At 34.1% G+C, this 23,472-nt stretch overlaps 1 protein-coding gene across 1 annotated transcript in view; it reads right to left on the bottom strand.

Annotated features, from left to right (window-relative positions):
• Positions 1-16,860, bottom strand: part of MS3_00010299 (uncharacterized protein) — a gene marked incomplete at both ends in the record, with an annotated part of 37,241 nt that extends 20,381 nt beyond the window's left edge. Inside the window, 7 exons of the mRNA XM_035730389.2 lie at positions 3,531-4,540; positions 5,688-5,976; positions 8,172-8,462; positions 9,486-9,968; positions 11,869-12,456; positions 14,389-14,504; positions 16,734-16,860. Of these exons, the coding sequence (XP_035585591.2) occupies positions 3,531-4,540; positions 5,688-5,976; positions 8,172-8,462; positions 9,486-9,968; positions 11,869-12,456; positions 14,389-14,504; positions 16,734-16,860 (2,904 nt within the window). The remainder of the gene's footprint in view (positions 1-3,530; positions 4,541-5,687; positions 5,977-8,171; positions 8,463-9,485; positions 9,969-11,868; positions 12,457-14,388; positions 14,505-16,733) is intronic.
• Between the last annotated feature and the right edge of the window lie 6,612 nt (positions 16,861-23,472).

Consider the following 23,472-nt stretch of genomic DNA (forward strand, 5'->3'; position numbering starts at 1 on the left):
ATTAATGATAGATCAGCTGGAAAATGAAAAATCAGTCTGGCTACTTTATTATAAATCTCATTTTGCCGTCTTGTGACACCTGTGATCACCTGTCATACGTCATATGAAATAAGGATTTTTTTTTCATATTGACGATGATAAATATACATTTGTAGTCGTAGTAGTAGTAGTAAACGTAGATGACAGGTAACCGTATTTAAAATTTTAGTTAAACAGGCAATAATATTTTATTATATTCGGTATAAAGCAATCGGTAATGAGAAGATCGAGTTGATCACTAATACATGATGTGGTTGAGCCACACTTTTAGAACAATTTGACACTACATATACTTGTCAAGAAATTTTATGTGAACAGTAATAAACTTTAATTGAATAAAAGGTGTAATAAGCATGAAGTGATAATTAGAAATATAAAAGAGAAAAGTTAAAGAAATATAGAAAAAAATTATCATATCACATCGGTTCGCACATTGACTAAAGATTATCAATGCAAAATCAAGGTTATAACAAATCAGTTTCGTACACGTAAGTAAGATTCAGAATACTTAATAGCTGAAACTTTTTTGTTATTAACGATTTCTATATAATACTATAGAGCATGTATTAAGGTTAATTCTATAGCTTGTTTCAGTTGTTTGCTTTGCTACTGGAGAACATAGTTTTCTACTACTTACGTTTATCGGAGCATTTGATAATAACTAATTTTGAAGCCATTTAAGCACTTGTTCCATAACTCTAGATTGCATTATTCAGTTGCTCCTCACTATGTATTCGTTTCTATATAAATGCAGTGGATTACGACATGTCATTTTATGTTATACTTTGGTGTGTGTGGATCCCTGAGCATTGTTTCTCTAAGAACAGTTAATTTATCAGTATAAAATATTTTCTCGATGGCTACTTCTAATCTGTCTCAAAATTATTTTATCTGAGATTCCTCTAAATTTTAAAATGATATAGTCTTTTCTTTGGGATAGAATTAGGAAGTGGTTTTGATGTTAACTTACTTTAACACAGATCTATAACTTTCAACAGACATCCGGCCAATATCAATGTCTCAGTCTGGAGTTCTATATTTTCTTCAAACGTATCTGCAGTGAATAATCACTAAATTCTATTGGAATAGAACCTTACCAGCCGTCAATCGTATTCAGACGAACAGAAACTGCGAAAGTTAAGATATTGCCCAGTCCAGGTTGGCTTTACATAAACTGATGGTTTTACAGTTCTATCCTCCTTTGGTTCAAAAGTACATTTTAAAATGGCAATCAGTTATTATTTTCTTCTTTATAAATAAGTAGAATATGATTCTGTACGTTATTGCGTCTATTTGATTATCAAATCACACAGAAATACCTATCAAATATGACTAGCATATCATCCATGTACCTCCTTTATGAGGTTTACTTGGCTGATCGGCTCAGTTGTCATATTTTCAACAATTTAACATGTACATGTGCTAAGAGAGGTCCCAAGGTAGTGGGCATAACAATATCATCAACTCGTCTAAAATGTTCACCTTTAAAATGAACTTTGTCAATACATAATGAAAGTGGTTTTTTCAATCGTATTGGCTCAGTTCAAACAAAGAGGAAAATTACCCGATACACTGTAACAGAGGAAATCAACAGAAATAATAAAAAGTACATCAATAAGAAGAGAGTTAACACTAAAAGACTCCATAAACTCTTTCATAATATCAACGTTATTAGGGAGATCAATTAAATTTAACGTGTCACAATTGATTGATCACTGGGTGGTGATCAATCTCATGCTTGTCTAGTCCTTATTAGTGCAGATCGAATGCTATCGATCATGTCGCAATGTGGCCACCAGTCTAGGTGACTCGACACTGCGGGCACTATGTATTGAGATTTAGATGGTGGTTGGAGGTAGTCTACAGGAAACCCTGGACCCGGGTTTCGTGCTACTTGGCACTCGTCAGCAAGGTGTACCTGTAATCTTGAGAGAACTGGTGCTCCCTGGCGGATTCGATCTCGTGTCACCCAGCTTCACAGTCAGAGACGTTACCACTGAGCTATCCGAGCCGTGACTAACCTCCTGTAGGACTGAGATGTAATCACAATTGATTGATCACTGGGTGGTGAAGCTGGGTGACACGAGATCGAATCCGCCAGGGAGCACCAGTTCCCTCAAGATTACAGGTACACCTTGCTGACGAGTGCCAAGTAGCACGAAACCCGGGTCCAGGGTTTCCTGTTGACTACCTCCAACCACCATCTAAATCTAACGTGTCTTTTGAAGTATACTTACAATTACCATTTTGTTATAAACTCGATCTTTTATGAAACTGATGTCTATTAGTTGTGGTCTAACTTCAGTTAAGGGTGATTAAAACTCTCATTGGTGACATAATGAGATTGAATTTAAAACATGAAAAAATAATATATTAAAAAATTGTTAGTAACTTTAGTAATTGAATTCATGAATATATCAGTGTTAGATCACCATCGAAGACCTGGAAGCACTGGATTGCTGTTTCGTCCTAGTACGGGACTCCTCAGCAGTGCCCATCCACGACCCTGCATACGGAACTCGAACCCAGGACCTTCGGTGTCGCACGCAAACGCCTAAATTTTAGACCACTGAGCCGACATCCAATAGTGTTTACATCGACTCATGAATTCAAATAATACGATTACCACAATCTCCACAAACCCCCATTCTGATCATAAATTATTAGTGTTAGTTTTACACAGAAATTCAGTGCAATATGTGAAAGTCACACATAGATTACGATAAAAAATAAGTCATTGAGTTTGGGGTTGGTATATGCTAGTAAGTGTATATGGTAATCGGAACGATCTGTAGAACAACAAAACAATAAGAATTATTCTTAATAACAGTAAAATTTGAACACATGAAATCTAACTTTAAAGTAAGAATGAAAATGAGGTATCAAAACTTGGTAAAGATATTCAACTCAATATTTTGGAGGAAGATGGAGAATGGATATACCTATCCAACTGGAATCAATTTCGATTCATGCCATTCAAGAAATATAACTCAATAAAATTTGTAGTAATCTCATTCTGTATACCTTGAGTATTTTTTAAACTCTTAAAGGTTGCATAAACTCTTCTGACTAGTCTGTATTAGAGTGGGATTTCATGAAAGCTCAAACATTCAAATGGACTCGTGAATAATCTATTCAATGATTTTTTTGTCATGTAGTTTGCATATTTGCACACTGCTTTACCAGTTTCGAGTTTGATCAACTGCTTGTTTATGTCGAAAATAAACTGTTCTATAAAATGTCGTATTCGATTTCTCAATATTGAACTGTCAAATAGTAGAACATTTCACAACGAGTTTAGCTTCAGAAGATAATGCGAACTTTAACTTGCAGCTTGTATAATTGATGTCAGATTGCATTTAAAGTGAATATTGCCCTACCAAATGCCTTTTTATATAAGTCAGAAGTTAAACAAAACAAAATGTAGCCAGTCTTTGAATGAATCATCAGTAACATATATTGAACACTCATTAGCAATCGAAAAAACTTACCAAAGACAAAGTTACATCATTCATTTTCTTTAATCCATCTACATTCCATTCTCTTCTTCTTATTACGTTTTGTAATATTTCTGGAATCATCTTATTTTCAGTAGATCGATTCATTAAATTTAATAAATAAGATCTTAATTTAAAATACTTATTCAATGTTTTATAGTGAAGTAAATATACACTATTATTGATTGTCAATAAAATATCACCATTTAATTGAATACCGACGATTCTACAAACAGCTTTAGAGATTCTTGGTCCGGTTGGAAATGGTAATCTAAGTGTATTTATCAACTGTAGATTACATTTTAAACAGACGATATTAGTGTCTCCACTATCAACTAACATTTGTAGACGTTGTAATGCTTTTGTAGATGTTCGTTTCAAACTGTTAGAGTTTCTGACATGATAATCATTTCCCATATTGTAATCAAATGTTGTTTGCCATACTTTTAAATAAAGGTTTTCTCGTTCAACAGGATCAGTAGTTACTGTTAGAAATATTTGTTCAATCATGGGTGATTTTTCAAAACGTTTGTTTAACATGCTTATATTTGTTAAGCCAATACAAATATCTTTAACCAAAGCTGTATTCTCATGATTTAAATAAGCTGAGTCAAAATAACGTGATGTTATGAAATTGAACATAGAATAAGTATCACCTGGATTGGCCACTTCAGCACAGACTACATTGTAACAACAAGAATTAGTTACACAATTAATATCAGTTTCCTTTACTTTGGGAAATGAATAATTCTTAGCTGTATAAATGCAATAGATGTCAGTATTATTAATAATTTTAAATGGAAAACGTGTGAAATATGCACGTAAATTTGGTTTATTCCTTTGAAAAATGTCCTGTTTTTGTATTTGCACACCGATTGGTAAAGGTGTAATCAATTGCCATACTTTTAATGTTCCATCTAAGGTGATAATGTATAATCTCCCGAATATCGGATTTGATCTAATTGACGATATATGTTGTTTCTGATCAACTTCTGGAGGATTATCTGATTTGCAAAGTAAACAAAAATGAGTTATTAACTTACATGAGTGATGGGTCTGTCATTTAGAAAACAAATGAAAGTCGAGATTTTGACAATTATTTTGCCTTGGTTTCGAACTGTTTATCAACATACATCCTAGTTTCTATGCAGGACCATGAACAGGATAAATTTTGGTGGTGACGAGTTTTCTAAGTAGGATAGTCTAGTCATGAAGCCTTCATCGTCCTTATAGACATCATCAGAACTGATGTAAGCGAAGATATGTTGTGGAGTTTGACAATGAATTGGTGTTCGTGCAAATGAATAGTGTAGCCCTTTTACCTGATGCAGTTTCTTTCAGCTGGAGCACATTTTTATTTAAATTTTGTTCCGGTGATGTTATTTAAAAGTAGAGATACATAGTCGGGTTACTTACAAACTTCAAGTAATATAACATTTGACACAATAATATGTTTTTCTTCGGAAACAAATTACTATTTTCCATAAGCTTCTGACCAGTTAAATTAACCGTATTCTAAGGTCAGTTGCGCTGTTTAGTTGAAATAGAATAAAGATGAATTTAAATTTCTGAGTAATATACCTGAAATGAGAAACTTTCAATCATTTGATGGGTGATATTTCTAACTACTTTAAAAGTCGATTTCAGTAGGTAGTTACAGAACGGCCATTAAAAATAAAAAGTATTAATCAAATCTCATGCGTAATTATTTGGATTGATGTTAATATTTATCCATTTACTCACTTGTAATTATATTTGGTTCATTTAAATTCCAACATGGATCCTAAAAGATCCATTCAATGAATAAAGATGTCTGAAAGACAGAAAGGCAAGTTAACGATCAAGCTGTCCAAGTAAAATATCACGATGTTTACGGATTGTCACAAGGTCATTTTGTTGGTGAAACATCATCCATATCATATTCGGGAAATTTTAATTCATTGTCTTATTTGATTGGAACCGATTCTTAGTTACATTAGTTTTGCGTATTAGTATTCTTTAATAGCTATTTAAATGTCAAGTTATTCGTGTCAAGGTAGAAACCTATTTTTAAACATGCGATTCTGATTTCTATCTCATACAGCGTGGTCTAAATGACGTCATAAGTTGAAGGTGATCAAATAGTTCAGTAAAGCAAAAGCAGTTACTTACTTGAAGATTTGGTCGTTGAATACTTTGGAGCTGTGCTCATTACGACTCCTTCTTTAGTACATAATACAGCTAAAGATCCATCGGACTGACCAACCAACAGTAACAAAATAACCGGTGGCAAACAATCGCTGGATTTGTCATCTTCCAAAAATAGCTTGAAGTAATCTGGGCAATGTACTGGGTAAAGTAAGAGTGGACCACGGTAAAACACATCATGGTCAGATGATGACCATATAGAAAGTAGGTTACATGGTCGACTACAAGTGGAAAATACAGCGATGTCTCCGTTCTGAAAGTGTTAATAAAATGTAATAAGTTCGAGGTAAATAAACTAAATGTAGGTGATTGATTCACAATCAATATGGTGAACATAGATTATGGAATTTGAATTGCTTTTCCACCCATATTCATTTAATTGCCCAAATGTACTAAATCGAAGAGGAAAACAAGTTTTTGGGTGAATTTTATAGTAAAGATCAGATAATGTTCTGAGACTGTGTCAAACAAACCAGTGAATTTAATGACGAATTTATAAAGTGACAAAAAAACTACATGGTACTTGTAAAACATTCTCCCTTAGTTCGAGACACTAAGATGATACGTTTTTACAATCTTCATCGGAACAATAATGTAGTTTACTTAGATTTTCAATGGTTTAACAAAAAGTTATCTACTGAGAACCATAATAATTGTAAGTTTTTTTAACCAAGTAGAATTACACTGAAGACGAAATTAATTTTCTTAACATCTATACCAAAATCATATTCATATGTACGTTCGAGCCAATAAGAACAGGGACTAGAATATTCCGTCCCAATTTATCCAAGGATGTATTTGGTTACGTTGTATTCTTCCAGATGTTATAAACTGTCAGATCTGTAGTAGTAAGACAAATGACCAATAATCAACTTTTTTAGAATAACATAACAAAAGCTATCTTTTCCAGTCAATGAAACAATTTAACACTCAGAAACTCCTAGTTTTAGCATTCGTAACTCCTTGTCAGTAAAACAACCTCATTCTAAATCCGCTTTTTACATGAATTATTTCACCAAAAACTTTTTGAGACAGGAATAACTTACCACAATCTACCCATGAAATAAAATCACTCCCATCCGTTGTTAGCTGCATCGATGCTTACTTCTCTATGTTGGGACGGCTTCGGGAAACACGACGAAGCCTCCAGAGGCTCTAAAAGAGCCGAAGAGATTCTATCCAACCAGAACCTGATAGAGCTTTCTAGAATATCAATGTGGAATGTTACGAATGGACAACAGCATAACTTGCCTCCCTACGGATTGGCAGCATTCACTTTCCCAGCTTCTTCTGTCTTCTGATTTGCGACTCTGGGGTTCTACTCGTTCGAGTGTCGCTAGTTGTATATCTTATTCTGCCTAATCCAGTAGAGGAAGTAACGCTCCTTTAAAATTGCCTCGAATGTGCTTACACCTGTAAGTGTATCCCAGTCCACTAGTGAGATTACAGGAACTTTAAATGTCTATTCGTTTTTATTACTGAGCCTACTAATGAAACCTCCCTACCTACAGATACTTTACATTAACACCGTCACTGGTAACCTTAACTAACCTGAATAATATCTAGAACGTACAGAAGACCATAAAATAACCTGGGACATGTATTATGGTAGACCTGACGAACTGACCTATCAAGGTGGCTATTGCTTTTGTTATTCCATGCTCTCTGTTTCCGCTGTATTTCCTCTAGCTGTAGATGATTATAATCAATAAGTTATGGCGCTGACAATTAGTGCACGGTGGTTGTGATTTCTCATCTCCCTTTTGATAAGACATTTTAGGGTGTGATTAGAAAATTTTTGAAATAGATGATTGATGAACTTGTTTTTGAAAGTGTGTGCTCATGTGATAATGAACAAACATTCTAATGAGAAGCAGTGACCAGTGGAGTTCAACCGGGTCAGTTGTGATGACAATGGTGGATGTGTCGCTCAATTTCGTGGATTAGTTGAAGTTAGACATTAATGCCGTCGTATGCCGGCTCACTGGTCTAGTTGGTTAAGCGCCTGGCGGGGTCGTGGATGCGCACCGCTGAGGAGTCCCACGATAGGACGAAACGGCCGTCCAGTGCTTCCAGGTTTTCCATGGTGATCTAGCTTCAATTGACTCATAATCTCAACTGTTGAAACATTTTATCGTCTGTAATAATTTGTTAATTGACTGTAAACCGTGCATCTTTGTAATCTGATTAGTTCAAATCTAAGTAGCATAGAGCATAGCGCAACTTCGTGGATTGGTTGAGGTTAGACATTAACACGAATTACCATCAGAGTAATCGAAATAATTCACGATACAAAAAGGATAGATGTCTTAGATGTATGGAGAACTGAAAAATTCATGCATTTATGGACTACAGTTCTGTTCTCCATTAATAATAACATTATTTATACTTTAAGTATGAATATCTTTAATATATACCTCGGGGAAAGAAACTACATAATGGACTTACGCTTTGTAAAATAAACAATTTTTCTAACATCCAATGCCAAGTAGCATCTTCAACTGTATCTTCACATACAGCTGTTGTTAAAATGGATCCGTCCAACGTGGAAAGTAAATGTACACTTCCAGGTTTTCCTTCACATATAACAACTGATATATTAATCGAATTATCATTTTGATATTCAGCCAGATTAGATGATTTGTTGGCTTTTGGATTAACAATATCATATAAATCATTCAATCTTATAAACGAAATATTTTTAACTGTTTGTGGAAATTCGGCCATCGGTGAACAAGGCTGTCCAATAATGCGAAACAAAGGAATAAAATGGTAAATTTAAATAAATTCTATATTTTAACAAACACATTATTCACTAACCAATAATCTATCATGTAAATATGCATACTATTATGTAGCTTTGAAATTAAGGTTAATGAGAAGGAATCCTTCGTTAAATTATTTGTTTTATAAACATTCACTCCAAACAAACACGAAATGACAAATCCCAACTTGTTATAAATTGAAACAAATATACTCTTCATTTATTTTGTTGAATATAAATCTGAACTAAGATAATATTATGACTATTCATCAAACTCAAGAGGAATTGCTTGATTTAATAAGGTCTTTTTAATCTAACAAGCAAACAGTGGTGTCTCGTAAAGGTTTGATTATGCACTTAAAAGTTATTGATTTAGTGTGAGTTTTATGTTACAAACAAGGTTAATTAATATGATAAAATAATTGATCTGATAGATGAAATATGACGTTTTACCGAAAATACCTCCAAAGTTTTAAATAAACTGACTAAAGTTAAGAATGCGAACAAACGGATTCCGAGTTAATGATCAAAAGAGATCATGATTGTTCAGATATCTTGAAGGCTGTGAATATAAGATGGTGTACAATTGTGGGTAAGCATTACTTTAGAGACTCAAAATAGAATCAAACATCAGCACAACACTTCCCGTTTTTTAATATTTCTTAATTTGACATCGGCTCATGGTAAAGTTCATTTTTAAATTACTGGTTGTACAAAACATTTTAGAAATTAAATAAATAGACCTTAATCTTTCAATAAAGTAAAATAAGTTTATTTTTACATCAGTGAATGAAGAAGTCCAGACAAGCTTGCTGAATGAAACGTTGGAATTATTTAAATTTCAATCGCTGAGATTATTTCAAATACAATTTCCACATATAATGAGTATTTATGAAAAGTGTTTGATGGTTTTATTTGAGGATCTGTAGCAATTATATATTTACAGAGGAACAATAACTAAACCAGTGAAAATATAGGCAAATCTAAATTTGTATTACCTCAGATATTGTCCAGTGTTCCAAGTAATACTCCTGTTGGCGTTCCTCATGAATCTTACATGAATTGATGTCTTCATATACTCCAACTAAAAAAAGTTCACCAGTGTCTCTTTTCACTGTAATGTCATGGATAGTGTGTACTGAGTGTGATGCTGAAGTCTTTGTAGACAGAACCTTTGAATACAAATTCATTAGTGTCTGTCTACTATCTACTTCTTTGATGGTATTCTCCTTAGTTCCATTATCTGATACAATTCTTGACGGGTTTGAAAATTCAGAACCATCATTTTTCAGATATACATAGTCTGATTGCCATAACTGCCAACATTTCATCAATCCATCCTTACTTATAGAAACAAAACTTGGAGACGTGGAATAAAATTTTTGTGGTCTAATTAAATCCCACCTATGTGATGAAAAATGAATAATTTCTCCCAAGTGACCATGAAGTACTGTTAATTGAACTTGGTCAGTATTCCATGTCTGAAAATGAAAACGTTTAGTGAATTTATTTGTCTAGTTACCATTTGACCAAAATGTAAATTTTTAATATTGCCTGATTCCTGGGTTTTCAGTAAAATTTCAAAGACCTATCAACGGTAATTTGACACCTTTTACAATGTTTCATAGCATTCAATATATACACTTAGTCTAGTTGACCTGAATCTTCATATTTTAACAGTTTAGTAAAACAAGGTTCTAATGACTTCATACTAGAACTAGCAAAGGATGTATTCGGTGATTATAACGATTTTCCTCTACTCAATTTCCAGATATTCATTTCATTTAACATATATTACATAGGTATAGGTCATTCATAATTTGTCGTCCGTAGTAAGTGGTCTGTATATATATAAAATCTCCTCGCCTTGAGGCCTGAAGTTCTTGGGTCCAGTTCTTAATAAGATTTTGGATGATCACTAATCCAACTAAGACGACATAGCTATCCGGTATTCACTGATTTTCGATGGTTATCTAATTAGTCAGTTTCCGTTGTAAACCACATTCAGATTAAACGACTTCCACAAAACTCCCGTGTTAGGATAAATTGGAGTTATAAAGATGCAAAGGGGAAAGAAGATATGTATATGAAGTGTATTGGGACATTTTACAGTAGAGATTATTGCTGGGTTATTGGGTCAGTGGGTGATCAACGTAAGATTTAATCTGCTACGTTTGATCGATTCGTAGCTCTGGTAACTTTTTGAATCTGGGATGTATCATGACAAAATTTACATAGATAAATCAGTATAGAGATTTGTTCTAGTTACACTTGCTGGTAACTAATGGTGAACTGTTAACGACATTTCCTATTTGAATTGTGATTAACTAATTAGAGGCAGTTACACTTCAATAAATTTTAGTTCTCATCAAAATTATAGCTCACTACCACTTTACAAATTATCACTGAAATTATTTGAAGTGAGCCATATAACCGGGAAAATTAACAGTTAGCTTTAGCATAGAGAAAACCATCGCAATACATATATTAATAATGAAATATATTCATGCTAATGACAAGTCTAAAACGAAACAAGAAAGTTATGATGTTACCATTTTGGTTGTGATGAATATTATATTCAGCATGAAGGTGTAGGGGTTGTTGAATCTTATTGAAACCAAAAATTAGTCTAAGTTAGACCACCATTGAAAAGCTGAAAACACTGGATGGGCATATCATCCTACTATAGGACTAATCAGCAATGCGCATCCACGAATCCAACCCAGGACCTTCGGTTCCGTGTGTGAACGTTTGACCTCTAGACCACTGAGCTGGCATAATATTTTTTAGTCAATTGTTTTCAGTACTTTAGTTGTATGTTTTGCCTTCTTACTTATTTGTACAAATAGTCACATTTATCTATCAATTATTTTCACAATCGATCATTGATCAAATTATATTTTACGGATTAACGATACCTACGAAGAGCTTACAGAAAGCAGACAAAGAGAAATCATTCCATTGTTATTTGCGAAGTATCATGAGCTATCTGAATGTAACTTCAATTTACGTCTAGGTAAATAAATCTTATTGTGATTTAAGCTATGATTAGTTAATGAGCAAAAAAGAACATATCAAGTCTGTGATTACTATGTAGACTATTGTCATATGTAATAGATTGGTTTCACTGTGGTAGTTCAGTAACCCAGTGTATTATTAAGTAGCTAGTGTCCCAGCGGTAGAATAGTATCTATTATCTCGTATTTTGTATCGAAAAACGGTATTTATTTTTACCGTTATAAAACAGTAAGTTCTCAATATTTGTATCGAGCGCTGATACTTTGAATTAGTTAGTTCTAGCAAACAACTGAAATGAATCATTGCGTTTTTCGTTTGGTTAATCAACTTTAAAATATATGCCACATTTTGTAAAATACATACTTTAATTGTTCCACATCTATCACCAGTAATTAAAATATTTAATGAGCTAATGTAAAGAACAGCCGTAATTTGTGATCTGTGGTTGATCATAGCATTTTCAAAGGTTTGAAAATTGATCGTTTCTAATAGTTTTCCATCAGTCTCATCACAATCACTATTGTGGGATATGGAACTGAAATATCTGTTAAATTGCATACAACGTAACCAAGCAGAACATTTCCAAGCAATTAAAAGTTTACAGTTATGACTACATTTCTCTTCGAAACTGATTAATTCTGATGGAAATTCATAAGTTTCAAGAAGAGTTCCAAGTAGAGGACATGTCATGATTTTTGTAAATAATTCTTCTTGACAAGTTGGAAAACTAAATGAGGTACAATCCTTAAGTATCAAAACTGGTACACATTTATTAGGTATAAGTTGAATTTCAGTAAACTGAAACTGCCAGTTTCTTGCAAATATAATCCAACAATAGTCATTCGAAAATGTTTTAAACGATCTTATTTCCAACGAAAATATGCTTCCTGAATCAAAATTTGAAAATACACCAATCAACTGATTTTTAGTTGTAGATGGGATGCCAATATTCTGAAAAATAAATTGGTGAGATAATATGATAGTATTGAAAAACGTTTTAACGAGGAATTTATAATAATGATGAATGACAAATAATTCCACAAGAACTGAATGTATCACCAACCGAAAGTAATGTTAAGGGACAAAATTTACCCTGATACCAAGTAAGTGATTGCCAAATTTATAGTTATATTTATCCGTACTCAAATAACACTGAAGTACAGTAACAGAATGTTTGAATGATTTAGGCTGATCTGTTCAGTACCAAGATAACGTTATTTAGACTGAATTTCAATAGAAATAGACGTCTGAATTCGAGAAACTGTTGCATCACCGATCTAATTTAATCACTTCCCGTCAAAGATTTGAAAGCCTCATATAGCGTCAGGAAAATTTACATATATAACTAAGGTTAACTACTGAAATTTTCAGAATTCTGAATATCATGTTTTGCAGACCATTAGTAGTGCTGATCAACAGAAAGTAATTTAGCCTTTTTCCTTAGAGCTTAGCTCATATTCAAGTTTATTTGTGGTGTGTGTTAATGATGTCGACAGATATAAGTAGTGGACATCACCAATCTAAAGTGAAATGTCTGGCGGCAAAATGTTAAGAAGATCGAAGAAAAGAAAACGAGAACAGAGAATAATTGATGTGGAAACGAGGAACAATGAAGTCTGGAACGATTGGTTGATATATTGCAAATGAGGTATTTATTGTATGGTTCTCAGATTTTTTGTGCCAAGATACATTTACTCGTCCCCACTGGTGTTCTCGTTCACTACGTATTTACTTATTTCCAGTGAACGATATATTCGATTACGTGCGATCTGTGGGTAAAAACGAATTGCCATCTTTGTCGACTATACTGTTGCAACCACAGACGTATCGAATAGCGTTGAAAATTTAGAATGGCAATAAGAAACTTGGTTATTTATTCAAAGTGAGTTCTGATCTAGCCCTAAATGGCAAATTTGCTCGTTTGAAATGACCTCTAACAATTCAGATGTTCGAAGAATCATAATCCTTTCAAAGTTATATAAAAGTTCAGCTCAGGTGAAGTAATATCCACCGTTAAAAGCAATATGACTTATAAATGGTGAATTGTCATCCGGATAACCAGCTGCTAATATAAAACTTATTCAGTTTATCGTAATCTATAATGGCAAGTGCCAAGCAACCGTCATACTAACACAACGAAATGCAGTGAAGGAGTTGCGTAAGGAGTTGCATAAGAAAAGTAACAATTTTTAGCTGGTATCCAAGTTCACGGTTGCAAAATGTTACGTTCTGTGGTTATCTGAGTCTGATGTTGATATTCACAGGCTTCCTAAATGCGTGCACAAACCAATTGCATCAGTGAGAAAACCAACTGTAAGTAATAACCTTGAGATGGTGGAGAAGTTTTGTAGCTCAGTTGGATGATTTTGATGGAGTTTTGTTCTCTGAGCTGGATGGTTTGGTCTACCATCAAAAGTAATAGCCTATTATTGGCTAGCCGAATCGAGGGCAATATGCACATCTCATTCATAAATATGGATACATGTCCTCCATAAAACGGAGCCGAATCCTGAACAAGAACGTGCATTTGTCAGCACCTCTCACTTTTTATTTTCCCACTGTCTGACTTCCCCTGGTGCAGTACCTTCTCTTCGTGAAAAACAAGTCTTTCTTTTGAATTCAAATAAACGAATTGAATGGGGGGTGGTCGGTTACAAGAATACTTAGATCACGTTAGAGAATATTTGGGAACATATAGCGTATGTATTTATTTGACAACAGATATTTTTGTGCAGAATTTCTTTACTTGAGCGTTTAAAGAATACATTCATTCTTTGTTTTCTATTGTAAGATTTTAACTGCAAAAAAGACATTGATACAATCAATGCGGAGAAAAGTAAAAATGTGATGAGATTTGGTTGCCATTTAGTTTAAATGTCTCACCTCAAGATTTTCACATGATAAAGGCCATAACGTATTTCCACCAGGTTTCCAACCAATGAAAACGTCCACTTTTGATGCATAGGCTAAACGGTTATAACTTTGACTAAAAGCATTTTCTGACGATGAATTTAGAACAAACAATTTAAAACGTAAGAACATGTAATGGAATAAAATATTATTAATTTACTTTACCATCTGGAAATTTAATGGACTATTAAATTAAGTTATTGTACTTGCCAAACCACCATATCCAAATAATTCGAATATGTATTTTAGTTAACAGATAAAAAGTTCATTCAGTTTGACAGTTTTATTGAGGGATTTTTACACGGACGATCATTTCTACTTTGGATTCGGAACCATTTGAAACCATAGGATTATTAACTGTTCTTTTGTTATAAGAGAATAGTTCAGTGATGTAACTTACTTCCTGGTTTTTCGCGTTTTTCATTGCACTTATATAAAAATGTTTAAACTTAATGTAACATCAAAAATTTTAAAACTGAGAATATATCACAGCGATCGGCATACGCTTATTCACATCCGAGTGATTTTCTCGGAATTTTCGCACGTAAAATACAACACTAATTCTTTACAGCACTTTATCTAGGATTTATATTTTATGTGACAAAGTGGCTGAACGAGCCAATATCCATTTGGTTAGAGATGAATGCTTTGCAGCCATTGTTTTAATTAATTTCAAGTATATGTTTTGTTTATGCGATTAAAATTTAGACCAAAGGAGAATTTGTCGCAACACCGACCGCATTGTGCTGATAGTTACTTAATATAACTAAACAGGATACAAAGTAAACTAATTGCTGCTTGTATTTTTGGAACCACTTGGCAGTGTCACCACCTGAAGGATCAAGCCTATTCACCTCGGCTCTCGCAAAAAGCATAACATTTCAAAACCGCTAGTTTGGGACTCATTGATTTACGTTACACAATAGTGCTATTCTGGTGAGACTATAATTTATGAACGGAACAATGGAATTAAAGACAGTATGTCTTGGATTTGGGGGCAGAATTCATTCATCTATATAGCTAAATGGCATTTTGGCATTAAAGCTGATGTTAATTCATGATGAAAACCTTTACTTTAATTCATAACTTTAAATCCCAATTCCAAATCGTAATCCTAACTCCTCATATTAACTTATTGCTTTCTTATGCCACTGGTAAGTAGGTGAATTGTCTCAAGGTCACCTTAACATCACTCAAAGGTCGTTAATAAGTTATAGTCTTACCGCTATTCTTACTCACTTTTTCGAATTTCATAAAACTATCAACCTGGTGGACACGAAAGACACTTCCTCCCACTAAAGATCCAAGGAAACCTATGAAAGCATAGTCATTAGTTAACACATGATTTTCCGAAATTTTTTGCATATCTTGAATGCATTTTTCATCATTAACTGACACCCAAGGCTTCTTGTTTTAGAACGTCTCTTATCTGATATCCGTTATGCAATGAAAAATCTTTTAAACAAACGAAAAAAATGTTTTAACCAATTACATCAAAAGGTAAATTAGTAGCATATAAGAATTATTATTGCAGAAAGCTAAAACGATTGGTTAAAAATTACTAATCTTTAACCAACTGTACTAAAGATTGTGGGGTGAAAGAAAATGTGCTTTTTTTAATTAAGATACATCTGATGTATTGTGTGATATCCGAAATTGATAGTGATATGCAAGTTTTCTGTACGCAAGCCAAAACTAGCGACTTGAGCAAGAAGAGAGTAAAAATTTATTGACCGAAGCAGAATCAAGAAATATCGGTACATTAATTCGAAGATGTACGTCTTCTTACTTTAGAAAATAAAAGCTCATTTTCAACTGATGGCGTTTCTCATTCCATAGAAAAAGAACTAAAATCTTGCCTGTTAGCGAACGTTTACCGTTTAGCATAAGTCTGATTTGTCCACGGTACTAGAATTTTGTGACACAACCGAGAATAACTGACAAAGTTTCATTGAATAATTTGGCAAACAAGTAAAATCATAATTTAAAGGGGAAAACGTTTTGTTATAAAAGGTTAAGGTTTTAATAGCTCAACGATTACTTTAATGTTAACCACTTAGTGAGTCTGACATTACTGATAGATAAAGACTTAAAGAAATAATACTACTTTCTAATTATCTCTCCTTTCAATTTATGTCTTTCTAGTAAGTTCGTAAAGCTTTTTGAATGACATGTTTCAATGGTTATATTTTTGTACCAAAAATTTTGTCCTCATGAAATAAAAAATCTCCCAGTCTATTTGTTGGTTTTCATTTTTAAAGTCATAAGGAAAAGAAAATAGCGTTCATCCTTAGACTGATATACAAAACAATACATACTATTTTTGTTTTCCGTCAAAAGTACTTCGTTCATTAGTTTAAATTCTTTCAGATCGTAAAATTTGATGCTCGAGGGTGTTTTAATTGCAATCCGCTCATTTTCCCTAGGTAAGTAAAGAACCTGCATAAAGGAAAAAAGCCTAAGATAAAGTAAAATTAATACAGACAATGGTTATATCTTTCTAACGTTGAACAAAATACTCTTTTTGTTTATTCATATTCGTTCTGTTTAAGCCAAACTAGTATTCAAAGGGAATATAAAACAATTAGTCTCAAGTGTATTTGTTGAATGACATAGTTTACTTGGAAGTGCCTCTTCAATTCAACTGCTTTGTCTTAATAAATGATGAACAATGATTGTCGAAAAATATTTAAAGTTCTTATGACTTACATAACACTAAAAGAGTTTGTCTATATCAGCTAAGTGAGAGTAGGTCTTTTTGTGCCTTCATATCAACAAATTACTCTTAAACTCAGCAAAATCCTACTTGATAATTAAGTGAACAAGCGTCAAGTAGAATGACATTATCCTTCCCTATAAGCATGTCACACAATGAGGAAGTTCTAAACGAAGAAACAAAATCTAAGATTATCCAAAAGTGGTAGTTTTGCTCCTATCCTATTTCGGCATACAGAGCAACAAAAGAGCCCGAACTCTTAGAATGACATTTGGCTATGTAGAGTTACCTCTTATTATGGTTTATTTCAAGATTAATAGTAACTAAGGTTATCATAAGGGAGTCCCAAACTTAAAACGGTATTATTATGGGATGACATCCTCACATAAAACGTAGTTGATCGATAGATTAGTTACAGTCAGTCTCATGTAATTCAGTGAACTAACTAAAAAAGCTCATGAGTGTGGAATACATAAATTTTAAAGGATTGGGAAATTGTGGGTAAACAGAAAACAAAATTGAACAGAACAATTACCTGCTCTATTATACAAGACGAAAAAGATGCCGACCTTTTGAGAAGACTATATCCAAATATTCTGTCAATATTTGAATATATACTTGGTTGATTGTAGCTGTAAGATCTATATTGAAGTATCCAATCTCTAAGTAGCTTCCATCTGTCTCTTGAAAACAATAAATTATAGTTTTAAAGCAATTAAAATGCTTTATTACCTTGCCCTAATTGAAAATGTATCACCTATGTTTTTATAGTTACAAGGAAGGTCACAATTTTGTTTGTGATCAGTATTGTTCATATTGAAAATGGGCTGATTGCAGTTACAACGACCTAATATTGACAACCTCTAACTGGTAAAAATAAACAAAGTACCATAGTTTTAACAAACAATGTTTAATTATAGAAAAATGTTCTTTATGGGAATATTCATACGACAAGTTTCTATGTTTCAATTATTATCTTGTTTCAAATAATCACTCTTCAGTTGTATAAATAACGAAGTTGCGTTGTTTCACGTTACGCTTGTTGGGCCAAGGTAGCTTCATCCGGTACTAGGCAAATCATCGGTCAGGCGAAGCCGTTTCTACGTTGGATGACAGAACACTTATCATCAGGCTATTCGGTGAATGTCGTCTGCGTCAGAAATGATTGTATGCTATGGACAGTCGCATAAAGCAGTGGTTCCACGTTGTACTTTTGTTGCCAGTGAATAATGATATAATTGCTGTTGGCAATAGATTTTGCTCAGTCTAGCCATTCACTTTGTAAGCTTATTCACCTGGTTATTACTATAGCATGATTCAGGTTCAATATAAACCGCGAAAGGTTGTCATCATAGTTCAACTCGGGTAAACCAAAATCTTCGACACTGATCACTTGAATTTGTTTTCTGAACAGCCAATAATCCCCCTATCTTCGATACTGTGATTGCTGGTGGCTACAGAAATCCTGCAGCTCCGAGGAGGACACTTTCACACACACTACAATATACATAAGCCAACAAATAAATAACAAACTCACTGAAATTAGTACAGTCAAATGAGCAGAATACCACGCGCTGGACATCACCAAATACCTGGAACCTCATAGGAATAACAGGAAGAAAGCTCAGAGCAAGCAGTAGGTTTGCACAAGGTCGTGGGTGAGATTCAACATATTGTACATACGTATGCATACAATACATACAATTGCTTAACATTTATCAGACACAACCGATAGATAGGATAGATGACTTAGAGCGATAAATCATATGGTGTGAAAAATTTATGGCAGTAGAATTTTGTAAGCCACACTGGCATTATTTCTAAAACAGGTTCAGTTAGCCTGCGAGACAAGTCCACCTTTTGTTAATAAAATCGGAAGTATACTGACCTCACTAATCATGCTTGTTTCTGTACAATCACGTAAGGTGAAAGTACCAATTAAACTGGGCTATAGTATTCAAAGTGGCTATTGACAAGAATCCTTTCCTTTAACAATTCCCATATTTTGTATAGGCATTATATTAGGATCCTGAAGGGAAACGTAAAGGAGGAAGACTAAGGAGCATATTGTGTCTGAAATCGGAAGCAGACATCAAAAATATAAAAAGCGATTAAGAACAACTTGAAAGGATTGCCTAGGACGGAGTTCGGGGGAGAATCCTGGTGAGCGACCTATGCTCCTCTACGAGAGGTAACAGATATAGTTAAGTAAGCAAATTTGAAAAAGCCGCTTGCTCGTAAAATATAACCACACGCTCCTACTTTTCTTTTCTACGCTTTAAATAAAGACTTATTCACTACTGGCCTGATTTATTCTATCGATAGATTGAGGTGTGCCTACCAGCACAAAAGACCCTCCTGTTTAACAGATAAATACACGGGCACTAGTTCAAGTGTCGTTAGAGCTAAGCTATGATTCTTGAACTTTATCAGAATTTTTAGTTATCGAACCAGGCTTTAATTTTTGAGTGGCGAACACTTTCGACATCACCAACTGTCTACGAAGACTCATAACCTTGAATTTTTAGCTTCATAAATTTCTTCTGAGCATTCGTCGTTGTCAATATATATGATCACGTCATTATATTCTACATTTTTCAGCGACGCACACACGTAACTGGTTCAACAGCCTACAAGCTAGTCGACTGAAACACCAAGGTTTAGCAGGGTGGGATCTATCCTTTCTAGTCCTGAGCGTATTTGATAGAATGAGCAAGACCATCAGCTTACTCATTCAACGACGCATAATGGTAATTTTAAAATTTAAACCATCCGACGAATTCCGAGAAAAGTCTGAAATACTACGTTGGACATCACAATGAAACCAGTGTTTTAGATATATCAGCCTCAATTTAAGGTATTTTTATCGACCTGATGAGCATCGACAAATTAGGAAATTTATGGTCGGATCTGAGAGCTACCAAGAATCCAACAGTACTGTCCGGAGCTTCTGCTCATCACTTGCCCGGCTTCAAGAATTTGGAACAAGAAACTGATCAGTATTTCATATACAACGATCTGTAAGATCGCACTGAAGTGGTGTCAGGTGTGGTACTGAAACAGTAAACGTAAAAACAAAATCAAATAACAATTACATGTACGGAGTTTTCCTCGATTGAAATGACGACAAAGTATCACGTCTCATATTGTGCCTGAAATATTAATGAATTCAAAGTGGCTCAACAGTTTTTAGGCACACACATCCACTGCCATGCCATGAAAATGTTGAAAATGTTTGTACGATCACCCGTTTAAGGCAATGCTTCCTTAATACGATCAGAAAAATAAGGTTTCTTTCAGTAAGCAATGGGGACAAGTAGCAATTCATGCAGCATCGATCATTCACAATGTAAGAGCCTTCGAAACCTTCCTAGGTATCATATGGAACTAAAAGCAAATAAAAGTCAGAACACCATCGATAGTAAAGAGTTGGTTCCAAATTCATAAATGTAAGTAACGCGGTAGTAAATGTTGGAAATAAACAAAAAAGGATCTAAGTGTGCTTAGATACTGTCAATAACAGACGAAATAACATATGTATAGTAAAAGCAAATGGATAAACATATGAAAAAGATATATCCATAAGTCAAGTACGTCGTTCATTCACCAAAGATGTGCTTATCTTAGTGACATGCATCTCAATTCTTCAATGAATTGTTATCTGTATAACCCTAAGTAGAAATGCAGTTGATGTAACGGAGGTAGTTGACAATGATTGGTGAAAGCAGAATGCAACAATTATTCAGTCAAACTGTATTAAAATGAACTGGTTATCATAGTAGCTGAATATGTTCAATTACACGACGGTGTAGATCACCAACGTAGATGATCTATGTCGAAAATGATTGGAGGCCTACTCGAGTTAAAAGTGAATGGTGTGACAAACTAGCTAACGTCGAAGTCACACCTTGTGGTCAGTGCCTTACATGGACTACCCCATTGACGTATCAAGGCACCATAGATGCCTTGAAGACTGTACAACGGCAAGGTATAAACGGTAATCCCTTTCAAATCTGTCCGCCGTTTCGTTTCAACGACCTTGAACGCGCTGACTGGAAGCGGGCATTCCGTATTTCAATTGCCGTGTGTGTGTTGGGTCCTATGAGTATTAAATGTTTCCATATATAAGTCATCTTTTGATGCATAATAAACACTAAATAACTGCTAAGAGCATTAACTGAGTATTTTCTGTTTTGTAGTGCACACTTTAGCTCTGTTGTTCCTTCGAAACTTGATCTGTGGTCCTAAGTGCTGTAGTGAAAGTCAACAGCTATATATAATTTGTTGATAAGGTCCGGAAAACAACGTAAGAAAGATAAAATAACGTAAAAGGTTATAGATGCGCATAGTTTTTGTGAGTTAAGACGAAATGTCAACTGAAGGGTAAGTCCTAAATATTTGTTGTTCTTCCTTCAGTTAATTTTTTTCAAGGAATAACCTTTTTTTAATAGCTATTGTATGTTGTATCTAGTGCTTCATGCTCAAGTGAAATTTCAGTGAACGTAAGCGACGCGTTCCAACGTATTATGCTGAATAAGAGATTCGGAAGCTGGATTGAATTAGATAATGCGCTAAAGGATTTCCATAAAGTATGATGGGATAAATCTATGTTTTCTCAGATGACCCATACACACTATGTTCACGCAGAAAGTAGATTGTTGAAGGATGTGAGATATAAATACTTGTTCGTAGTGTTTCGTTGCACGTTTGGTCGTAAACGTAAATCAGAAGGTCTGAATGTGATTAAAAAACCGTGAGGACTCTAACTAATGTGTTACCTTTAAGGTCTAAATTTTTAAATTGCCAATCGATGTTTCGCGTAAGATTGGAGGGTCAACAATACGTTATAAAATCTTACAACATGACTCACAACCATCCGTGTACAAGTTCGTGGATGGTTTGTGATCCGTTGAGTAGACGATTGTCATCAGAAGAAAAAGAAAACTTGAAACCAGTTATATTGCACTGTCAGTCGACGGACGAAGTTATCGAAAGTATTAAGGGAAGAACAGGTAAGCAGGTGACCGCTGCTGATGTCAAAAATATGAAAGCTGAACTCTCCACTGGTAAGTGTATATAAATATATTTCAGGTTGGACTCGGAAGCAGGTATTGCAGATGATGCGACAAAACGGTCAAGTTAGAGAGCATGCATACAATTATGATGCTCCACAGCGTCTTATACCCTTACTTAACATGTTGACCCCATTCGCAAGATCCAAAGTGTTATACGAACTAAAAAGAATGCGTTTCGTTAACTTAGAATATGAAAGCAGCGAGTGGTTGTTTATGCTTGACCGCGGACAACATTACGAAGTAGATGTAAGTATTTGTGAATGCAATTGTAGCACGTTTAATATGTGTCGATATCCGTGCCGCCATCTCCTGCTGGCATATATTAAAAGACGAAGTCTAACAGGTAAGCTATTTAAATTATAAAATATAAACTGCATAGCTCATCAACTTCTTAGGTGTTGCTGTAGATGGAAATTAGACAATACGCACAATTTACAAAACAACACAGTAATTTCATTACGGAGACGAAGTAAAGAATATATACAACTTCAACGGCTCCAAAGAATGTGCAAACAACAAATTGTTGAGAAATATGGTGAACGCTTCGCGAATCAGGTGGAGAGAAAAGTCTACAATTTTTACTTAAGAATTATAAACAGCTAGACAGCAGGTTTACGATTAAAAGTTCTTTGTGGCTTTATTTTAGACCACTATTTATACAACTTGTAAACTTATCTTTCCACTTTAGTAGTCATGAAAAATCAATAAACTTTTTCTCATTTTTTGTTTTCGTCTTCTTCGTACTTTCATGGGGAGGTTTACCAATCGCTTTAACGAATAATTGTGTGTGAAAATTAAGAATTTGTACTACTGTATTAGTTACGAACTGTCGTTAGAACTTAGCGTTATATCGTTGTTCATTGTCAGGAATCAATGAGTCAAATAAAACAATAATGCGACTTCCACGTAAAACCTTACAGATTAAACAACCGCCTTACATATTTTCCGTTGTCAGATTACGTCCATCATCAAGTTAGTATTAGTACGTAACTGGACAATTTCATGCAGCTAGTTCCCTGATAAGATGGATTACGTAATCCTTAGGCCACCCTTCCACTCACACTTCTTTGCTAAATTATGTTAACTCTTCAGATTGTCTTCACTTATCTTATTAGTTCTTAATTCAATGATTTATTCATTACATCTAGAATTATCACACAATTTATCTTATATGCTTCTGAGCTTCACTCGACTATTACACCACCCATCCTTTATGTTCCCTTAAGTCTAACACCAAATGACCTTTGACCTGTTCAAGCATATACA

This window comes from Schistosoma haematobium, chromosome ZW (assembly GCF_000699445.3).
Source record: "Schistosoma haematobium chromosome ZW, whole genome shotgun sequence".
NCBI lineage: Eukaryota > Metazoa > Platyhelminthes > Trematoda > Strigeidida > Schistosomatidae > Schistosoma > Schistosoma haematobium.